The sequence below is a fragment of the Cynocephalus volans genome, chromosome 2 (genome assembly GCF_027409185.1).
Source record: "Cynocephalus volans isolate mCynVol1 chromosome 2, mCynVol1.pri, whole genome shotgun sequence".
Taxonomy (NCBI): Eukaryota; Metazoa; Chordata; class Mammalia; order Dermoptera; family Cynocephalidae; genus Cynocephalus; species Cynocephalus volans.
This window is the reverse complement of record NC_084461.1, coordinates 682836-703761: the sequence shown is the minus strand read 5'-3', so window position 1 is coordinate 703761 and position 20926 is coordinate 682836. Positions and strand designations below refer to the sequence as shown.

The 20926-nt window shown below is 49.5% G+C and overlaps 1 protein-coding gene across 5 annotated transcripts in view; it reads left to right on the top strand.

Moving 5' to 3' along the window:
- The first annotated feature begins 155 nt into the window (after positions 1 to 155).
- The window catches only part of BRD9 (bromodomain containing 9), a 30025-nt gene continuing 9254 nt past the window's right edge, over positions 156 to 20926 (top strand). Inside the window, exons 1-12 of one of the 5 annotated variants that reach the window (XM_063085483.1) lie at positions 156 to 294; positions 1165 to 1379; positions 1723 to 1855; positions 3657 to 3717; positions 4172 to 4316; positions 5876 to 5986; positions 6697 to 6809; positions 9422 to 9554; positions 11501 to 11576; positions 12812 to 12907; positions 14698 to 14830; positions 16916 to 17027. In XM_063085483.1, coding sequence (XP_062941553.1) covers positions 243 to 294; positions 1165 to 1379; positions 1723 to 1855; positions 3657 to 3717; positions 4172 to 4316; positions 5876 to 5986; positions 6697 to 6809; positions 9422 to 9554; positions 11501 to 11576; positions 12812 to 12907; positions 14698 to 14830; positions 16916 to 17027 — 1380 coding nt within the window. In that variant the 5' untranslated portion in view covers positions 156 to 242. Of the gene's footprint in view, positions 295 to 1164; positions 1380 to 1722; positions 1856 to 3656; positions 3718 to 4171; positions 4317 to 5875; positions 5987 to 6633; positions 6810 to 9421; positions 9555 to 11500; positions 11577 to 12811; positions 12908 to 14697; positions 14831 to 16915; positions 17075 to 20926 lie in introns of those variants that run through there. The other 4 variants (XM_063085482.1, XM_063085481.1, XM_063085484.1 and 1 more) reach the window with 4 other exon arrangements.

The following is a 20926-nucleotide window of genomic DNA, read 5'->3' as shown; positions in this document are numbered from 1 at the left end:
CGGAAGCGCCCGGCCCCGCTCGGGGCCACTTCCGGCGCGGCCACTTCCGGCCGCGGCGCCGCGCGAGCCCGCTTCCGGCGCGTCCTGGAGGGCGCGGCGGCCTCGGCCAAGCGAGCGCGGGCGGCGAGCCAGGGCCGCGGGGGCGGGGGCGGCCACGCTCCGGCCGGGCTCGCAGCGGCTCTCGGCCCCGTGCCGGGCGGCCCAGGCGGGCTCCCGATCCGCGTCCCGGGCCCGCCGCCGCCATGGGCAAGAAGCACAAGAAGCACAAGGCCGAGTGGCGCTCGTCGTACGAGGGTGGGCGGTGCGGGCGGGCGATCGCGGCGGGCGCCCGGGGGCGGGGTTCTAGGCACGGGGCGGGGCCCAAGATTGCGGGGTGGGGGTCTCAGGCACGCGGGCGGGCGTCCCGAACCATCAGCGGGGTCTTGGGCAGGGGTCCCGGGAACAAGGGCGGCGTTCCAGGTCGGGGGCGGGGGTTTCAGGCTTGGGGGGTTGGGGTCCTGGGTGTGGGTCGGGCTGGTATCGCGGGCGGGGGTCCCGGACACCGGGTCGGGTGCCCAGACGTAGGTGGGGGGCGGGGCCCGGAAAGCGGGCGGGGTCTTGGGCGCAGGGAGTCCCGGCCTTCCGAGGGGGAGGGGGTTCCGGGAACGTAGGCGGAGGACCTGGGAGCTCGGGTGGGTGCTGGAGGGGTCCTGGCTGGGGGGTTCCAGAAGAGGCTCCTGCACGAGGGCCACCGGCCAGGGCCCTCACCCTCCGGAGGAGAGCGGTGGAGCGCGACTTTTTGCTGCTACCCGGGCCCTGCCTTCCCCCCCCCCCCCCCCCCCCCCCGCAGTGGCTCATCCGGTGCTAGCGGCACAGGTGGTTGTGGCAAGCCACGGGGGCAGGGATCTGGCTTCCAGGTCCTAGGTCCCAGTTTCCTCTGGACGGGCAATGTGAACTGTGCCCCGCACAGCGTCCCCCGTGATGCTCCCTGCAGAAGGGAATGGAGAGAGGAAGGGAGAGGAAGCACGCAGCCCTCGTGGTTTGCTCCTCCGTCCTTACTTGGCGGTTTTGGTAGCTCCTTGCTCTGCACCTTGGCAAGACCAGCTCCTCTGCCCTGTGCTGCCACCCAGCTGGGTAGTGCCTTCCCCTCGGCACCGGAGAAAGCCACCGTCTGTGTCTCCGCAGATTATGCAGACAAGCCCTTGGAGAAGCCTCTGAAGCTGGTCCTGAAGGTTGGGGGCAGTGAGGTGACTGAACTCTCAGGGTCTGGTCACGACTCCAGTTACTATGATGATAGGTCAGACCATGAACGAGAGAGGCACAGAGAGAAGAAGAAAAAGAAGAAGAAGAAGTCAGAGAAGGAGAAGCGTCTGGATGACGAGGAAAGGAGGAAGCGAAAGGTGAGGAAGCGTGGCTGGCAGCAGCTGCTAGCAGGTGCCCAGGACGCAGATGGCACTGCCGGCCTGGCCTCGGCAGAGGGACGCCTAGTGTGTAGCAGAGTGCAGGCCACGTAGGTCAGCTGCCTCGGTTCCAGGCGCCTTGGGCGTCATTGCTTGGCCGGCCCTGCAGCAGGGTCTTCATTGGGAAGAGCATGTAGTGAGAAGGGTTTCAGTACAAGTATGCTTTCTCGCATAGCTTTGCGTCTCCCCTTGTGGGCTGAGGGTGTGATTGAGGCAGATGTGTTTAAGTTTCTAAGTGAGACCCCAGGACTTTAATGTTTTTGTCCCCTCAACCGCCTCACAGGAGGAAAAGAAGCGGAAGCGAGAGAGGGAGCACGGTGGCTCAGAGGGCGAGGCTGGCGACTTCGACCCTGGGAAGAAGGTGGAGGTGGAGCCGCCCCCTGATCGACCCATCCGTGCCTGCCGCACACAGCCAGGCAAGCATCTGTCTTTCTAGAGGCTTTCCTAGAGTGCTGGAGTGTTGTCATTGTACCCCAGGGGCTGGCGGCATGTCCTTTTGCTCTTGGGGAGAATCATGGAAAAGAAGAGAACTGGGTTTTCTCTTCCAGTGCCTCACACCAGCTGTTGCCTGTGTCCAGGGTTTCTGCTGTCTTTGAGCGTCTAGGGCAGGCTTCAGTCAAGTACTGATTGATGCCTTTTTAAGTTTCCTTTTTTTTTTTTTAATTCCTGACCTAAGAATGGTTATACAATTTCAAAGACTTGTAAAGAGAGCCAAAGAGGTGTAGGCCACAGAGATCAAGCATGTGGTTGTCAAAGCCTTGACTATTTTTTATGTGGCTTTTACAGAAAGAATACGAAGCCTGGGTCCAAAAGTTTAGTTTTATCTACCCTTCCTATCCCAAATATAGCAGCATCAGGAGAGTAGCCCCTGTCAATTAAACTTGTAAAAGATGTGAATGTCAATGAAAATGCAGATAATTCCCATTGGAAAAAAGGGACCTAAGGGCCTGAATGGTAGGTGTGGAATTGCTTGAGGTGACCGTAGGGTGGAACAAGGAAATTGGAAGTCTTCACTGAAATGTCTGTTGCGAGCACCATTGACCAGGGGTGGCGTTTGGCTAGAATTCCCAACTGACAAAAGTCTTACCTTTTGGGTTCCCCCCACCCCCAACCTTCACACACATGATTTTCCACGTTTGGCGCATTTGTACTCACAAGGAGTTTCTCTTCCTACAGACCCACAGCATCAGTGCTTCCCAAATTACAGGGAAACTGAGGCAGCCAGGCACTGGGACATCAGGTGTGGGAGACCAGTGTGGAGTCAGTTATTCAGGCCATCAGAAACCATGCCAGCTCGACCAGAGGAAGGTTCTGGAGTGCTCATGACCTCTGAGTTTTTGGTCACTTTGTTCCTCAGGCATTTCTTTTCCTGATTTTGCGTATGGTCAGCTCCGATTTACTAGGGGATACAGGAGGTATTACATATTGCAGCCATTGTGGGGAAAGGATACTGTTTTCTGGCAACCCCCTCTCCTGTACAAGTTATTGCCATGGTATCGTTCACAGGGTTGTGGCCAGGCATGTTGGTGAGTAGAGGAGATCAGGGCCAAAACCCAGTTAGTTAGATGGATATATTTCAAAAGTTAAAACAGTTGTTGATGATTGTTAACTTGAAGTAATTAATTACCTGTTTGAGGTTCTATGTCCAACATGTCCCCATCCCTACAGTATGCCTGAAGAGATAATGTTGAGATGTTGCTTTCTGGCACATACCCTGGTCACTCTTAAGATCATCACTGTTGGGGAACTGCCCTTTGAGGTGGAGTGTGGGCTCAGAGATGTAGTTAACAACTACAGTCCTCAGAAGAACCCCCACATGGTGTGGGTTTTTTTATCTCCATCTTGCCAGTGAGGACCAGAGGCATAACCAGAAGTTGAGGAAATCAGCAACTCCAGGATCAGCCTCTGTGTTCAAAGCCCTTGTTTCCTGTTTCATGCCTTGTCTAGGATGTACCAGGCCAGTAGTGGTATGAGCTGAAAATGGATTGATAAGTGACAGTTCTGTATTGTTGAATTAAGGGCATGTTAAGGGGTCTTAAGGGGTGCTGTGGGTTTCCTTTGCCAAGCTGAGTCCTATTTATCTTTGTATACTCGGTTCTTGCTTAAAGTGCTATGAGACACAAAATAGGTAAATAAATACCATGAAATCGGAGCTCTGTGAAGTACCAAAATCTTTCTGTTCAATTTTATTTTTTTACTTTTTTTAAAAATTGTCAGCTGAGAGCGAGAGCACACCCATTCAGCAGCTCCTGGAGCATTTCCTCCGCCAGCTCCAGAGGTGAGCCTTGAGTGCTTCTAAAGAGCCTGTGCTTGGGGATGTGTGCAGTGTTCTCTTTCTTTGCTCTGAGGTATTGTCCCCCTCCCCCATCACTAGGTGACTCCCAGTGCAGTGGGGGATAGACTGTGCAGAGTGGCAGTCGGGAGCAGGGCCGTGGGGCTCGTGGACCCTCAGCTCCACGAGCAGGGATGGTTGCATGAGGCAAAGCGTCAGAGACAGCTTGTATGTGCATGTCATGGCTGGAGCCGGGACAGTGACAGGAGTCAGACACTCATGGAATTTGTATTGTGTCCAAAATACCTATCACCATCTCAAAAGGCATACACATTTTATAATTTTTTATTTTTAAGAAACAAACTTAAAATTTGGTCAGTCGTATCAAACTTATGGATTCTATGGAATTTTGTACCATTAGCAATCTAGGGTTTTTCACTACAGATGTCTTTGCTTTCAGAAAAGATCCTCATGGATTTTTTGCTTTTCCCGTCACGGATGCAATTGCTCCTGGATATTCAATGATAATAAAACATCCCATGGATTTTGGCACAATGAAAGACAAAATTGTAGCTAATGAGTACAAGTCAGTCACAGAATTTAAGGTAAATTAATTTCATTTCCTGAGATAATTTTTGTAAAGCTGTTTGTGTTTATGTCCAGTTATGAGCTCACTCACATTAGGTCACTTCCAGTGGTGAGCATTCACGGGTGTTTCTGGGTTTGAGTAATGTGTCACAAAAATAGCATTAAGGAAATGCATTGTTTGTAAACATCATCTCTGTTTTGGTCTAGAAGCTAAATTATGTTGCGTGCTATTAGAAATGTGCTTCTTTTTTTATTTGCTTACTGTGCTGGCCTAAATAGGACACGTCGATTCAAGCAATGATGTGTCCAATTTGGCCTGGTTTGAGAATAGTTTTAGAAGCTTGATTTTTCTAATTCTTGGCTTTGTCTCGTAATAATAGGGAGTTTACCTTTTTTAGAATAATAATTTTTATATTTTCTGAGGACTTGCTCTTAAGTCTTTCTGCTTTTTGATACCGGCTGTGAGAGTTAAAAATTGCTATTGACTTTGAAACCAGGAGGAAAATGAGAATGAATGCTTGGTAACTTTGGCATTAATATCATTTAGAAAAAGACATTAGGTTTACTTCTTAGATTGTATTAACTTTGGAAAAGCTTGACTTTTTATTTATTGGAGACATTTATGGAAGAGTTTGCTGACTCACAGAAACAACGCGACAGACTAAAGGAGAGTAGGAGAAAAGGAAAGAAAATTCTTATGAGAGAATTAGGCAGAGCCAGAGGGCAGGTCATTAGCAGTAGTCCATGCCCTAAAGTTCGCCACATTTCTTAGCTGTAGACCCTTCCCTGGCCACTTGCCTGGTGATAAAGCTGCGAGGTGAGCAGTGTCCACTTTGGCACGTGTCCCCAACAAGGGAGTAAGTGGGATGTGTGATGGACAGGGCTCCGTGGCCTCCGTGCCTGTCCTGGGGACACTGGCACAGTGCCGGCAGTGGGGCTTGGGAACAGTGACTTGGTAAGGCCCTGGTGGCACGCGCTCCCTGAGTGGGGCTGGCTTCAGGGGTCATTCTGTAAGCTGCTGACATCACTCGCAAGCAAGAGGCACATGCCGAGTAACTTGTTGTGATAGTGAAATACTAATGTTTCCAAATAAGGTACTGTGAATTGTTTAACAAGGGTGTCCTTACTTGTGGGAAGTCTTTTTCAGAATTTAAATTCTATTCTGTGGGAAAGTCCCAGAGGCAGAGGACATGACTGCGCCCCAGACCTATACTTTGTCCCTCAACTTTTACTTGAAAGAATCAGATTTTTACTTATTTTCATTCCTATTTATGTCTGATTTTCTCCCAAATGTAGGGAGAGGGCTGGAGAAGAGAAGGAAGCACAGGAAATCCTCATTTTTCCTCTTACAGAGTGTGTGGATTGTGTTCAGAAAGAAGTTGTAGACTTTGACTAACTCTTTAATGGAAAATTTTTCATGCAAGTAAAGACCAGCGAACAACTATGAAAATTTCCCTGCATTCTTAAAAGTTGTTTTTTAGATTAGAGCGCTGAGTTTGTCCTCCACTAGAGCTCTGTGCTGTCGTCCACGTTGTGTCCCAAACTTGGTTGGCTTTTCTTTCTTTCTTCTTTCCAGGCAGATTTCAAACTGATGTGTGATAACGCCATGACGTACAACAGACCAGACACTGTGTACTACAAGCTCGCCAAGAAGATCCTTCATGCAGGCTTTAAGATGATGAGCAAAGTAAGCCCGCCGGCAGCAGCGAGCCAGAGGGCGCGAGGGCTCTGCTCTACGTTCTCATGCCTAAACAGAAAGTCACAGTGAACAGCACGCTCCATCCATCTGTTCCCGTCATGGTGTTGACCCCTCTGCTCTAGGGTAGATGTCCCTGGCTGCCCTCCCCGTGGCCTTCTCCCTTCATGCACCTGCCCATGACTTAGCTGTAATGTCTCCTTAGGGCTGGTGGAAAGTTCCGGTTCTGTTGATCTCGAGCCTGGGTGTCAGTCTCACTGGATTGCAGCCAGTCTTGGGGGTTTGTTTTGTGTGGGTGCCTCACTGAATCCAAGCAGGACGTCCTTGTCCTCCTTGGCCAGCCTGAGTCGCTTCCCAGATCTGCGCGTGAGCCAGGCTGTGTGCGTCAAGTGCAGGTGAGGTGCAGCACATGCCGCACTGGCCCGTGCCCCTCTGCTGGCTCTGAGCCGTCACCATCCAGTCAGGGGGCCGCACCCTTTGGTGTTGAGCCCCCGTGACCACCTCCCGCTGCACCGCCGTGGAAAGTTAGCCCTTAGGCCAGGTGAGGCTGTGGCCATCCCCATCCCATCCCATCGTCATGGTGCCTTGGCTGTGAGGGAGAGGTAAAGTCCCTGCTGCTCTGTCCTTTCTGATTCTAGGAGCGGCTGTTAGCTTTGAAGCGCAGCATGTCGTTTATGCAGGACATGGATTTTTCTCAGCAGGCAGCTCTTCTGGGCAATGAAGATACAGCTGTTGAGGAACCCGTTCCTGAAGTTGTACCTGTACAAGTAGAAACTGCCAAGAAGTCCAAAAAGCCAAGTAGAGAAGTTATCAGGTAAAGGCTCCATGGAAATGTGTTTGCCTCTCGGAGTTGAGCACACACAGTCAGGAAAGCAGGTGCTTCACTGGTGAGAGTGGGTGAGGGAGACAGACATCTTGCATGTGCAGGCTCTTCCTGGTGGGAGGAGCGTGTTCTTCAGAGTCCGGGGGTGTGGGTCCTATACCCAGGCCTTCTGAGGCGCTGGGGACCTGGCAGTGCTCTCCTGCAGTGCTTCCCTAGACCTGGGAGACAGTCCCGACTTACGGTGGTGGGACTTGGGGCTTTTCGACTTCACAGTTTTGAGGAAGTGATATGCGTTCAGTACAAACCCTACTCTGAGTGCTCATACCTTCTGCTTTTCATTTTCAGTATTCAGAAAACGACAAGATATCCAACACTTTATTATGAAGTAGGCTTTGTGTTAGATTCTGCCCAACTGTAGGCTAATGGGAGTGTTCTGAGCATGTTTGAAGTGGGCTAGGCTAAGCTGTGATGTTCGGTGAGGCATCCTAAGTGAATTTTCCACACAGCCAGTGGGTTTACCGTGACGTAGCTTCATCGTAGATCAAGGAGCGTCTGTATTTCAGACGGAAGTGACACTGCTTACCTCAAGAATGAGGTGACTGTACATAGGTAGTGTCACCATAGTTAGCAGGAGATGTCAGAAGACTCCGGGGTCCCACAGAGCAGCTCTGGGCAGTGGTTTTGTTGCGCTCTGACCTGTGCTGTCTGTGTGCTGTCACACCTCCATCCCACAACCACAGAACAGTTTGTCCCACTGATGCATGCAGGAGGCAGAGGGGCTGAGACAGCCCCGAGCATCCCTGGCCAGGCATGGCACAACGAGCCCCTCAGCCAACGCTGTGGAGCACCTGCTGCTGACTAGTGGCCACTGTTGCCACATGTGTGCTGCTTTTTGGCATTCATTGGCCCCTCGCTCCCAGGAAGCCCCACCACATCCCATACACAGCACCTGTTGGCAGCCTCGGCTTTGCGCTGCCCCGGAGCACAGGAGACACAATGGGCCTGCTCTAGGCAGCCAACACTGGGGGGCAGGGGCTTCTTTCTTGCCCCACGACAGGCGCACACTCCCTGAGCTCCTTGCTTCTGTAGCTGTGTAGACACTAGACTGGGGGAAGGCGCAGCCCTGGGGCAAGGAAGGTGGAAGCTGTGGAAGGAGGAAGCAGGCTCGAGCTGACTGTGGTGGTCCTTCAGGGAGCCCCCTTCCTTTGTATCCAAAACCCAGAGGAGTCTTTGCAAGGTCCTTTGTCTCCTCGTGGTGGCTAAGTACTGAGACTGAATTCAAGTTTGCGTCATTAGTTGGTTTTAAAGAGCTTTAGGGAAATTCTAGTATGTTTTCTTTCATAATTGTGTCCAGTTGGTGGCCGCTCTGTTCTGACCTGTGTGTGTTGGGGGGGGACTCCCCCGGGTTGAACAGAAGGGGCAGCGGGATGCTGCACAGGTGACCAGGCGGAGGGCTTGGTCATGCCTGCTCTGGGCGCCTCATTCTGGTGGTAAAAGGGGTGACCCACCTCAGGCTCAGAGGTTGGTCACTGAGGCCTGTGTGTTCCTGGCACTGCTGATGCGCTTGCCACCCTCTCTCTGCTGTGGGAATGTTGACTGCAGGTTGTGGCTATCTGGTCTCCTCGGTCCCCTGACTCAAGGGGAGGGTCTTGCTGTGCTGGGTTTGGGTGATCTTGGTGCTAAGGTTTCTTGCCTCATCTGTGGGATTGAGGGTCTTTAGAGAGAGTGGCAGAGTTACAGTATTTCCTCTGGATCTCCAGATCTCACAGTCTGTGGTCTGGTCAGCAGAGTGCTCTGGGCTTCTGTGCCAGCGTTTGCCTGACGTCACACATAGTGTGTGTCACAGGCCAAGCTTGATATGCAGTCCCAGAGCTGAGGAGCCCCCGAACCATGAGCTCTGGATGCTCCTTCTGTGCTGGGTCTCTAGGATGCCACGCTGCACATCAGTAGCAAGAGCCTGGTCATTCTCACAGTCAGGCTTGTCTGACTGTGTCAGATTCTGCCCGACTGTAGAACCTTATCAGACCCAAGCCCAGGGCCACCCATCCACCTCTAGAACCTTCTGCAGGAGGGAGACCAACCCCTTGGGTCTACGCCCAGCACCTAACTTAGCTGCTAAAGTTGAGAAGTCTCAGCTTGTCCCTTGGGCCGGTACTTGGGGACAGTGGCGGGAGCTGCTCTGCACCTGCCCCGCAGCTCTGGCCAGCTGTCAGTAGCTCCAGGGCCTCTTCTGTCCGCTCTGCTGCCAGTGCTGTGCCCAACCCTTTAGGGTTTTTCTCACTTTTTCTGAAAGTGCCTTTACTGCTTTTGTAACTAATGTGGCTTCTGTCAATTTATATTTCTTTTGTTCTGGAAGTGACTGAAGCGATTGAGACATGAAAAGTTAAGAGTGTCTACTTGGCTTACATGTGTGCTTGATTTTAATAAAAGTGTCTTGTTATGGTTGGAGCAAAGAGGAACACTTTGAGATGTAAGAGGAGTGGAGATGTGCTCTGAGTTGCCCCTGCTGGCCCTCCGTGTCCGAGGGGTGTGTTGGCAGAGGCCAGGATGGGGGCTGACCGGTGGGGGTGGGTGTGTGATGTGCCTGTGCTCCTGCCATGCAGCTGCGTGTTTGAGCCTGAGGGAAACGCCTGCAGCCTGACGGACAGCACCGCAGAGGAGCACGTGCTGGCCTTGGTGGAGCATGCTGCTGATGAGGCTCGTGACAGGATCACCCGGTTCCTGCCAGGTGGCAAGGTAGTGCCCATGGCCATCCTGTGAGGGGGGTGCCTCTCAACCCCAAACAACAATGGTGTATTTCCTTCCAGCACGGGGCTGGGATAACCCAGCACATCATCAGGATCAGGAGGTTCACACTGGGGCATTATTAGGTTCTCTTCTGAGTGCCACTGTGGTACCCTTAATCCCAGGGTGCCCTGGTCAGAAGCACATGCTGCTTGTGGCCCCTGCAGTCAGGATTGATTCCTCAGCCCTCCCTGGCCATTTTCTCAGGAGGGGTCCAGGGTGCCTTACTGGCAGGGCCACCACCGCAGCGATGTGGGAAGCATTGTCCTGGCCATATCCCTCGTTACCCCGTTGTCTCCACTGCTTGATGGAGGCCCTGCCTGCCAGGTTGCTCCCTTTGTCATAGTAGCTATTTGCGTGAGGCACCACTCTGTCCACCACGTATACCTGCAGTAGCTCATGGGTCGCTGTCTGACCATTACTGTTGTCGATGCTGCTGCTCCACCTGTGCCAGATGTGGCCGGTGGAAGCCCATCCACCTGAGCGCTCTATCCTCAGAACCGGGCTCCACTGTCCTTTGGACACCTCTCTGGCACAAGAGGTCCTAGACCAGCACATCCGGTGGGATAGAACACAAGTCCCATCTGAGCTTTTAAACTTAGAAAGTGGCCATGTGAACAGGAGTGAAAGGACACAGTTAAAACTAACCCTGGTATGTTTTATTTGGCCTCCTCATGTCCACAGTCTCACCACGTCAGCAGTCATCTGCATGAGGCTCTCTAGTGAGAACTGCACAGTCTTTCTCATGGTAGTCCTCGAGATGCACACTGGATTGTTTGTAACGAGTGTTGGAATGGTGACATTTAGGATGTGTCCGGTAATGTGAAATACATTAAACTTCACTGGTTTGTGTTTGGTTTTCCTAGTAAGCCTGATAGAAGGTTTAAAATTGCCCATGTGGCTGGCATTGTCGTTCTGTCGGGCAGCACTCCTCTGCCCATAGGCTGTGCTTCAGCCCTGGTTCCCTTAGTGTAGAACCTTGTTTAGGAACCAAGATATGGGTGCTGGGTGAGGCCCTGTCAGCGGTAGAGCTGGGAAATGCATGTGCATATGTATGCACCATGTACATAACACACAGCTTCTAGAAGGAAGTCTGTATTCGGCGCCTGTGTTTACATTTACTGAAAGTAATGTTCACACTGAAATCTCCAATTCCATCCAGCATCGCTTTTTTCCCTTTCGGTTTTGCAACTTTGCTGAGAAACCTGTTGCCCATTATAGACTGATTTGATCAGTGCCTCGTTTCACTTATCTCCCACCTCTCCCCCCAATTTGCTCTCCCCCTGGCTGCGCTCTGACACTGCTCACTGGCCACTCCACTCGGGCCAACCGATACCTGTCACCTGCATGGATGGCCCCTCTCACTGAGCCTGGCCATCCTCTGCACAGACAGCCCTCCGAATCCCCCTCAGAGGTGCCACCTCTTCCTGGATCCTCCTGAAGGCCTGTAGACAGGATTGTGGTGTTTGGTGGTGGGTTTTTAAAAGGAAATAAGTTCTTGAGCTTTAGAGATGGAGCATCAGGTGGCAGTACATCTTGTTGACCGGCTATCTTGTTTCATGTCGTTTTGTTCAGGCTTATGAACGATTTTCAGTGTTTGCTTCTGGGTAAAGGTTTTTGTTTCAAAAGCACCCCTTTTAGAGGGTGACAAGGAGTCTAAGTTCTCTATTGTGCATCTGTGCACTCTTGTCACTAGCAGGCCAGCCCTGAATTCCTGCATTGAGTCGAGAGGCATTTGTTCATGAAGAAACTAATAACTTTTGTGGCATTCTGGGTTTTACACAAGTTAAGCCATGCTGTTGGCCTCCATTTTATTTGTGGTTTGGTAGAAATCTCAACTGTGGGAATCAAATGATGTCCCTCCAGGGGGCAGACATTCAGGTGGTGCTTCCTTGCAGATGGGCTACCTGAAGAGGAGTGGAGATGGGAGCCTGCTCTACAGCGTGGTCAACACAGTCCAGCCGGACCCTGACGGTGGGTGTGGCTGCTTGGGATGGGCTTTCTGTTGCCTGCACGCTGTCCTGATGACATTCACATGCAGGGACCGGGGACTTGTCACATGTGGATACCACGTATTGTAAAGGGGCAGCAGGAGGAGCTGTTGGCTTCCTGATCCTGCACACACCCTTGACGTGATGCTGTGCTGAGAGGCAACCGTGGGTGGTCGTCCAGAGGGGCCAGGGTGCTGGTCATACCTTCTTGGGGTTCTTCAGGATGGCAGTGGGACTTGGGGTCACGCTCCCAAAAAGCTGCCGAGAAGTCTGCAAGGCTGAACTTTGCTGATAACATCAGCAAGGGCTTAAGTCAGCACTGCTTCCTCAGACACCAGCACATGGACCCTCTGCTCTGTGAAGCTTTACAGCGGTTTCAGAAGGTCAAAGGCCCATTTGACAATTAATCAAGGATGCTCTTGAAGGAGGACATGTGTTCTGGGTCTGTACAACCTGATAGGACATGTTCTTGGTCTTTAAGAAGTTCTTACCCTTTTTCATCTCCTTGAAAAATAATTCAAAACTTGTCCTGGAGAAAAGCGTAATTCACCAGGATTTGTAATGCACTCATAGGCACACACAAGGGAAATGAAACTGCGCGAGGGCTGGCCTTTATGTCTTCCTGCTTTGTCTTGGTCTTGCCCACACGTGGGGCGGCTCCCGCAGGGCTTGTGCCTGGCGGAGTTCTTTCACCCAGCCCTAGATGAGTGATGTACACAGAGTATAAACGCTGACCAGTTTCTTCAGTCTTCAGCTGGAATGAGTCACAGTATTCTCCATAAGGGAGAGTAGGCGAATTAGTCACTACTAAGCTTAGAAAGCAAACATGGAGATTGAGGTTCCGAGTGGGCATTGTGGGGCCCTGCGCAGTTCGACAAGCAATGTATGGAGGACAGATTCAGCCCTGCAGGCGTGCCATCACGAATGCACAGAAGGCAGAGGCTCCACTCTTCTGCTGTCGTGGCATACAGGATAAGATTTCTTTTTGGAGGTGTTGAGTGGTCAATCAGAAAATGTATTGTTGGTGTGGTAGTCAGAGATATGAAGTATTTCATTATGTTGACTTTGGGGTAATTATGAATTGAAATGCAGTTAGTGATGAGAATAGTGGTTTACTTTTGTAAATTCATTAGAGTTCCTGCCCCCACTTCCTCCACACAAATCCTTTGTGATGTAGAGAAGGTATCTGCTCACGGCCACCTGTGTCCTCTGTTGCAGAAGAAGAGACACACCCGGTGGACCTGAGCTCACTTTCCAGCAAGCTGCTCCCGGGCTTCACGACACTGGGCTTCAAAGATGAGAGGAGAAACAAAGGTAAGTATGCAGCTCCCTGTCCACCGTGGGCATCACCCTCAGGAGCTGAGGAAGAGGAGCAGGGGCTTATTGAGTAATGGCGGATGATGGAATTGTTAGTCCCTCCCTCAAGATCTCATGTTCTTATTACATCTGCATTCAGATTTTAAAACTCACAAAGTTATGATCAGTTAAAGTGACGGGGGAAAATTACATTGGGTGAGTTTCTTTTTTCCTGTTTGCTCTTTATTGCTGGGTGGGTCTCACCCCTGGGCTGTGTGTCCTGACAGCTACCACTGTCTACAGTGGTAGCCTGAACTCTCGGGGCCTGCTGATGGTAATCTAGCAGTGAGATTCTTATTCCTTCCAACAGAACCTATCACATTTTACGCACTTGTAGGGTGGTGATGCTGCCGGGTGGTGTGGACACACCCTTGCGTGGTGGTGGATGCGGTAGTCATTGGAGGGGCGTGTGGGTGTGCTGCTGCCTGGGAGGTGGTTGGTGTTTGTACGTGTGGCTGTTTTACATTTGTGCTAGGCTTTTTGCCTGGATTTGGAGTGCATGTGTGTGTATTCGTGTTGTGATGCTGGAGAACAGGCAGGTGCTTCTTTGTGAACCTAGCCTAGGAAGGAATGTTTTCTTCCTTCCTTCCTTGTGGAGGGAAAATAGCCATCCCTGGTCCAAACCTGGATGTACTTACGTGAATTTTTTTTTTATTTTGAGAGATCTCAAAGGTGCAGAGTGTCGTAAAGACATACGGTGGCACCTGAGTTCCCACCACCTAAGCTTCACATTGTTGGCGTTTTGCCATCCCTGTGTTTTCTGTCCCAGTAGCACTGACAGAAACATCATTCCTGGGGGTCAGAGCACATGACCCTCGCCTGTTTCTCCTTCCCTTCTCCACTACTGATTTTTGTTGGATTGCTGCCAGGACTCCCCCATCGCTCCTGCCTGCCCCTTCTGCTTGCGCTGCCACCAGGCTGCTCTCTGGAAGGTCAGCTTGGGGTCACTCCCACGGATAGCCTCAGGGAAACCCGCTCCTGCCTGCCCTCCCTGTCCTAGCTGCTTGCACCGTGTCGCTAACGGGACAGCTCAATTTGCTTCCTCCTTTCTGGAATGTTCTTTCTTCCTCCGGGACCCTGCGTCATGACTGTCGGTGCTCTGCACATTTTCTTTTCAAGACATTGCTCGTCCTCATCCTCAGATACAGTCCTCGGCCACAGGGGATAGATGGCAGCATCTGCAAACATTTGATTGTCACATGGGGGCTTCTACTGGCATCCCTCAGGGAGAAGCCAGGGTGCTGCTCAACACCTTGCAGCACACAGGGCATGGCACAGCATCACCCGGCCCGTGGTGTCTTCCTCGTGCAGGCTGAGGAAGCTGCTCTAACATGGGCCATCAACTTGTGCTCGCGTCCTTCTGCAGCAGCGGGCCCTTGTGGGCTCAGTTCCCAAGGCATCTGTGGGTGGGATTCCACAGATAAGCTGACCAGTTAGTGCCCTCTGCCTGCACCACGAAGCTCTTGTGCTTCTCAGAGCTCACTCCATTACAGCATGTTAGGTCAGTTCCCTGCAGCTTTTGGCCCATGGAGGTAAAGCAAGGCTGATGAGTTGATCCTTCTGGTTGTGTACGGGAAGCTTTTCCTACTTTAGCAACACTCGGGAGCAAGAACTTCAGACAGAAGGAGAAAGGAGGGACCGGCTGTGTGGGCAGGTGAGGTTGGCCAGCCCAGGGCAGAAGCTGAGCATGGCCTGTGCCAGGTGTCCTTGAGCGAAGACCTGATGTCGTTCCTTTTCCTTTTCCTTAGTCACGTTTCTCTCTAGTGCCAGTACTGCACTTTCAATGCAGAACAATTCAGTGTTTGGCGACTTGAAGTCAGATGAAATGGAGCTGCTATATTCGGCCTACGGAGATGAGACGGGCGTGCAGTGTGCGCTGAGGTGAGCCATGTGTGGGCCCTGCTTGTGCACGTGTGGGAGGGAGCCACTGCAGCAGGTCCAGACGGCAGCAGGGATTTCCATGTTGTCAGGAATCCACGCTGGTCTGCTGCAGGCCCTGTTGAGATCCAGAAACTTATTCCCAATCTGTAGAAGGCTATGAGTCAGGCTGTAGCTCAGGAAAGAGTTTTGTTTTACAGTTGTATGGAAATGTGTTTCTCCGTGACTGCATTAGTCAGCTGGGGATGCCACAACAAAGTCCCCCAGATGGGGTGGCTTAAACAACAGACAGGTATTCTCTCACAGGCCTGGAGGCTGGGCGTCTCAGACCAAGGTATCTTCAGGGCTGGTTTCTCCTGGGGCCACTCTCCTTGGCTGGTAGATGGCTGTTTTCTCCCTGTGTCCTTACGTGGTCTTCCCTCTGTGTGTTCTGTTTTTTGTTTTCTGTCACGAAGTAGAAGTGGGTCACTCTTGAAGAATTTTAGTAATTTTTTATAGGGAAAATAACAATTTTGCTAGCTTCTAAGAAATGGAATCTTTCCATATCAGACCTTTGTTTTGTTCCTGAAAGAATGCAGAATATATTTGAAAAATAAACAAGAATTCAGTTAATTCCTAATAAAAGAAAGGAATATCTGACCAAGACTCTTGGGATAAAAAAATGTAAAAGTGGAAAACTGAGGAGGAAATTTTTTTTGAGAGAAGGTGGCATCTTCATCTGTTTTCTGTCACTTAGAATACTTTAAACTGGATAATTTATAAAGAAAAGTTTCTTATGGTTTTGGAGGCTGGGAAGTCCAAAGTTGAGAGGCACATCTGGGGAGGCGCTCTTCTTGGTGGGGATGCTGTAGAGTCTCGGGGTATGCAGGCAGTGTCACAGTCCAAGGGCTGAGTGTGCTGATGTGCCCGCTTCCTCTTCTCATGAAGCTGCCGCTCTACTCTCATGGTAACCCCCAAATCCATGAGTGGATTGACCTGTCCATGAGGGTATAGACCTCGCAATCCAGTCTCCTCTTTCAGCTACCACATTGGGGATTAAGTCTCAGCCTGAGTGTTGGAGGGGACACATTCAGCCACAGCAGACGGTCTCATAAGTCAGAAACCAAAGGCCTGGTGATTCCCCATCCCGCCTCTCCATCGCTCACTGGGGAGCCCTCAGCCAGACTGGGCTCTACAGGTGTCAGTGCCCCTCATGTTACCCCATTAGTGGCTCCCGGCTCTTCAAGGATGCCAGTGCCCCGTTGTTAAGGAGGCAGTTGTCACCAGATGACTAGAACATGCACAGGTTCTCTGTGTTGTGCAACAGAGGTCATAGCAATGGCGCTGTGGGCGCCACAGGAAAGCAGGTGGCACAGGGCTGGGGCAGGCTGGGCGCACACCCTGCAGATCCTGTCCCGGGGCACCTCTGGCCCAGGGGTGCACGCACACGGAATGTGGCAGTGTGTCGCTGCCCTTTACACAGTCCTGTCGGGCTGTTTCACGTCATCACAGTTTAGCTTCTAGAACAGCAACCCTCCTTGTTCCTGTTCGTGAAGGTCTTTGACATCTGGGGACTGGATTTTTGCTTCCTGCCCACTTTGAATTTTGTTTGCCTATTTTATTTTATTTTCTTATGCTAATGCATTTATATGGTCAGAAAATGAAAGTGATACTAACTGTGTACATTGGAAGCCTCCTGCGTGTCCCCTTTGCTCCACTCCCACCAGGAGGCAGCTGCTCACAACCACCTCCGTACTTTTAAATCCAAAATCAGCAGAGAGGAATTTTTTAAAAGAACAGCACGTACTATGTAGTTATATGTATTGTGTATGTGTGTATATGTGTATATATATTGTTCTTTGTCTTGCTTTTTTTTTTCCTGGAGATCTTTTTAACACTTTTGAGTCATGGGCCACTTTGAAAGTCTAATGACAACTGTCCATCTACTGCCCCCAGAATACCGTGTCTGAGAGGTTCACAGAGAAAGGTCTGCCAAGGTATGACAGCAGGCTTCTGTAATCTGTACTGCCAGAATTGGCAGCCTGCAAAATCCTGAAATTGGAGCACATAGCTTTTTTCCCAACATGTTCTCACTCGGTCCCCTTGTAGCCTGCAGGAATTTGTGAAGGATGCGGGGAGTTACAGCAAGAAAATGGTGGACGACCTCCTGGACCAGATCACAGGCGGAGACCACTCAAGGATGCTCTTCCAGCTGAAGCAGGTGTGCTGCGCAGGGGGTCGTGCCTTGTACAAGATCATCCAGCCTGGGTGGGTTCTTAGTGAAGAGTGTGCTGTTTTTAGGTAATCTCCAGATATTCTTCCCTCATTGGTTTTTAATTTTGCTTTAAATAGTTTGTTGTCTTTTAAAGAAACTTTTTTTGCACATTCACCATTTTTGGCATTCCTCACAGCTTTCTTTGTGCCTGGATTTCTTCCATTTGCTGCCATTTTCCTTCATCCTGGAGAACTTACTCTAGTATTTCTTATTGTTCAGATTTGCCGACAGTGAATTCTGTCAGCTTCTGTTGTTTGTCTGAAAGTCTTTCTTTTGCCTTCGTTTTTGGAATTCATTTTACCTGGACATGGGGTTTTACTTTTTTTTTTTTTTTTTTTTCCCCCTTCTCTGTGCTGTGAATGACTTCAGACCTGCTTGCTTCTGTGGCGTCTGTAGCCCTTGTGATCCTAGTTTTCCGTCTTTGTCAAGGTCCGGGGCCTAGATCTGACCTCCAGCCTTACTTCCTCCGTCCGTGCCACATGCTAAGAATGTCTTTACATTTTTAAAAGGTCGTTAACAGAAAAGAGAATGCTACAGACAGGGTGTGGCTGGAGAAGCCTCTGACGTTTACGCTCATCCTTTACAGGAGAGTGGCTGGCCAGAGCGCTGATGCTTTCCGACTTCTGTCTTCATCACTGGTCTTTAGCATTTATTTTCCATGTGCCTTAGGATGCCTTTCTTTATGTTCATTCTGCTTGAAGTTTGTGGAGCTTCTTGGATCTATCAGCTTACAGTTTTCATCAAAGTTGGAAGTTTTCTTGGGAGATATTAGCTGTTACTTGCTCACACATCATTTCTGCTCTTGCCTCTTTTTTCTGGGTCTTTGGCACGTGTTTGGTGTCTTGATATTATTTCACATGTTACTATGTTCTGTTCTTTTTTGGGGGTTTTGAGTTTTTTAGTTTGGGTAGTTTCTGTTGTCATGGCTTCCTGTTCACTAAACTCTTCTCAGGCACGTCTAAGGTTGTCATGAACTCCTGGCTTGTGAGGCGTGTACTGAGCTACTACATAGGCAGACTTCATCAGATTGCACCTTGCTCTATTGCACTTGGCAGATGATTGTGTTTTTTTTACTAATTGAAGGTTTGTGGCAGCCCTTCATTGAGTGGATCTGCTGGTGTCTCTCTTCTATTGAGAGGTGCTCACTTCCTGTCTGTCACATTTTGGTCATTCTTGCAGTATCTCAGACTTTCTCATTATCATCACACAGTGACCTGTGGTCAGTGACCTTTGATGTGGCCATTGTAATTGTTTTGGGTGCCACGATCTGCACTGTAGGAAGGTGAACTTAGGCATTAAATGTGTGTGTTGTGACTGCTCCACCAACGGGCCATTCCACCGTCTCTCTCCCTCTCCTCCGGCCTCCCTATTCCCTGAGACACAACGATATTCAAATTAGGCCAGTTAACAACCCTGCAGTGGCCTCTTGGCGATCAAGTGGAAAGGAAGTGTCGCAGGTCTCTCACCTTAAATCAAAAGCTGGAGATGAAGCTCAGTGAGGAAGGCGTGTTGAGAGTCAAGACAGGCCGAAAGTGAGGCCTCCTGGGCAAATAGCCATGCTGTGACTGCAGAGGGAAGACTCTTGAAGGAAGTTGAAAGTGCCTCTCCAGCGAACAGGAGTGATGAGAACGTGAAACGGCTTCACTGCTGGCGCAGGGAAAGTCTCGGTGGTCTGGATGAGAGCCACTCCAGCCACAGTGTTCCCTTAAGCCGAAGCCTAACCCAGAGGTAGGCCCTCCTGTCTCCCTTCAGTTCTGTGAAGGCTGAGAGAGGTGGGGAAGCTGCAGAAAACAAGTCTGAAGCCAGCAGAGGCTGGTTCATGAGGTTTAAGAAAGGAAGCCATCTCCGTGACATCAGAGTGCAGAGCAAGGCAGCAGGTGCTGACGTAGAAGCTGCAGCAGGTCACCCAGAAGAGTCAGCTGAGATCATGGATGAAGGTGGTGACACCAAACAACAGATTTTCAGTGTAGACAAAACGGCCTTTTATTGGAAGAAGATGCCATCTAGGACTTTCACAGTGAAAGAGAAGTCAGTGCCTGGCTTCAAAGCTTCAAAGGACAGGCTGACTCTCTTGTTAGGGGCTAATGCAGTGGCTGACTTTAACTTGAAGCCAGTGCTCATTTACCATTCCAAAAATCCTAGGGCCCTTAAGAATTAAATCTACCTTGCCTGTGCTCTGTAAATGGAATATCAAAGCCTGGATGACAGCACATCTGTTTACGGCATGGTTTACTTACTCATTGTTGAGACCTACTGCTCAGGAAAAAAGATTCTTTTCAAAATTTCTTTTCTTGAAATGGATTCTACTCCTGGTGTAGATACTGTGGACAGTGTTAAAATGGCAGCAAAGGATTTAGACTATTACATAAACTTAGTTGATAAGGCAGCAGCAGGGTTTGAGAGAACTGACTCCAATTTTGAAAGAAGTTCTATCCTGGGTAAAATGCTCTCAAACAGCATCACCTGCTACTGAGAAATCTTTTCGTGAAAGGAAGAGTCCATCAACATGGCAGACTTCCACTGTTGTCTTATTTTAAGAAATTGCCATAGCCACTCCAGCGTTTAGCAGCCACTACCCTGATCAGTCAGCAGCCACCACCCTGATCAGTCAGCAGCCACCAACATCGAGGCAGGACCCTCCACCATCAAGAAGATTGCAACTCGCTGGAGGCTCAGATGATCGTTAGCATTTTTTAGCAAAAAAGTATTTTTTAATTAAAGTATGTACATTGCTTTTAGACATGATGCTGTTGTGTACTTAGTATAGTATAGCATAAATGTGATTTTAATTAAATTATTTTCAAATTTGTTTTTTAATTGACACATTTATGGGGTACAGAGTTATATTTCAATACCTGTATACAGTATGTGGTGATCAAATTGGTAATTAGCATACTTATGAGCATATTTAATATGACAGAATTTATCGTTATTTTCTTTGTGATGAAGACATTTGAACTCTTTTCTAGTCATTTGAGAACATAATATAAATTTTTTTAAGTTATAGATGCCTAGGACTACTGTACACCATCAGAGCTTACTTTTTCTGTGTAGCTATAATTTTGTATCCATTAACCAGCATCTCCCTATATCTCCTTTCTTCCCCAGCCTCTAGTAACTACAATTCTAGTCTTTGCTTCTAAAAACTCACTTTTTTTTTTTTTTTTTTTTTTAAAGCTTCCACATGTGAGAACGTGGTATTCCTCTTTTTGTGCCTGGCTTACTTCACTTAACATAATGTCTATCGAGTTCATCCATGTTGCCACAAATGGCAGGATTTTATTCTTTTTTCGTAGCTGAGTAGTAATCCATTGTGTGTTCACCACATTTTTTTAATCCACTCACCCATCGACGGACACCTAGGTTGATTCCGTATCCTTGGTGATTGTGAACAGTGCTTCAGTAAACACGGGGGTATAGGTGTCTCTTTGGTGTGCTAATTTCCTTTCCTTTGGATCAATACCCAGCAGTGGGATTGCTGACCTATAAGGTAGTTCTATTTCTAGTTTTTTGAGGAACCCCCCATACTGTTTTCCATAGTGGCTGTACTAATTTACTCCCACCAACAGTGTATAAGGGTTCCTCTTCTGCGTCCTCACCAGCATTTGTTATTTTCTGTCTTTTTGATAATAGCCACTCTATCTGGGGTGAGATGATATCTCGTTGTGGTTTTGATTTGCATTTGCCTGATAATTAGGGATGCTGAGAATTTTTTCATATGCCTATTGATCATTTGTATGTCTACTTTTGGGAAATGTCTGTTGCCCATTTTTTAATCAGATTATTATTATTATTTTTTTTTTGCTTTTGAGTTGCTTAAGTTTCTTGTATACTCTGATATTAAT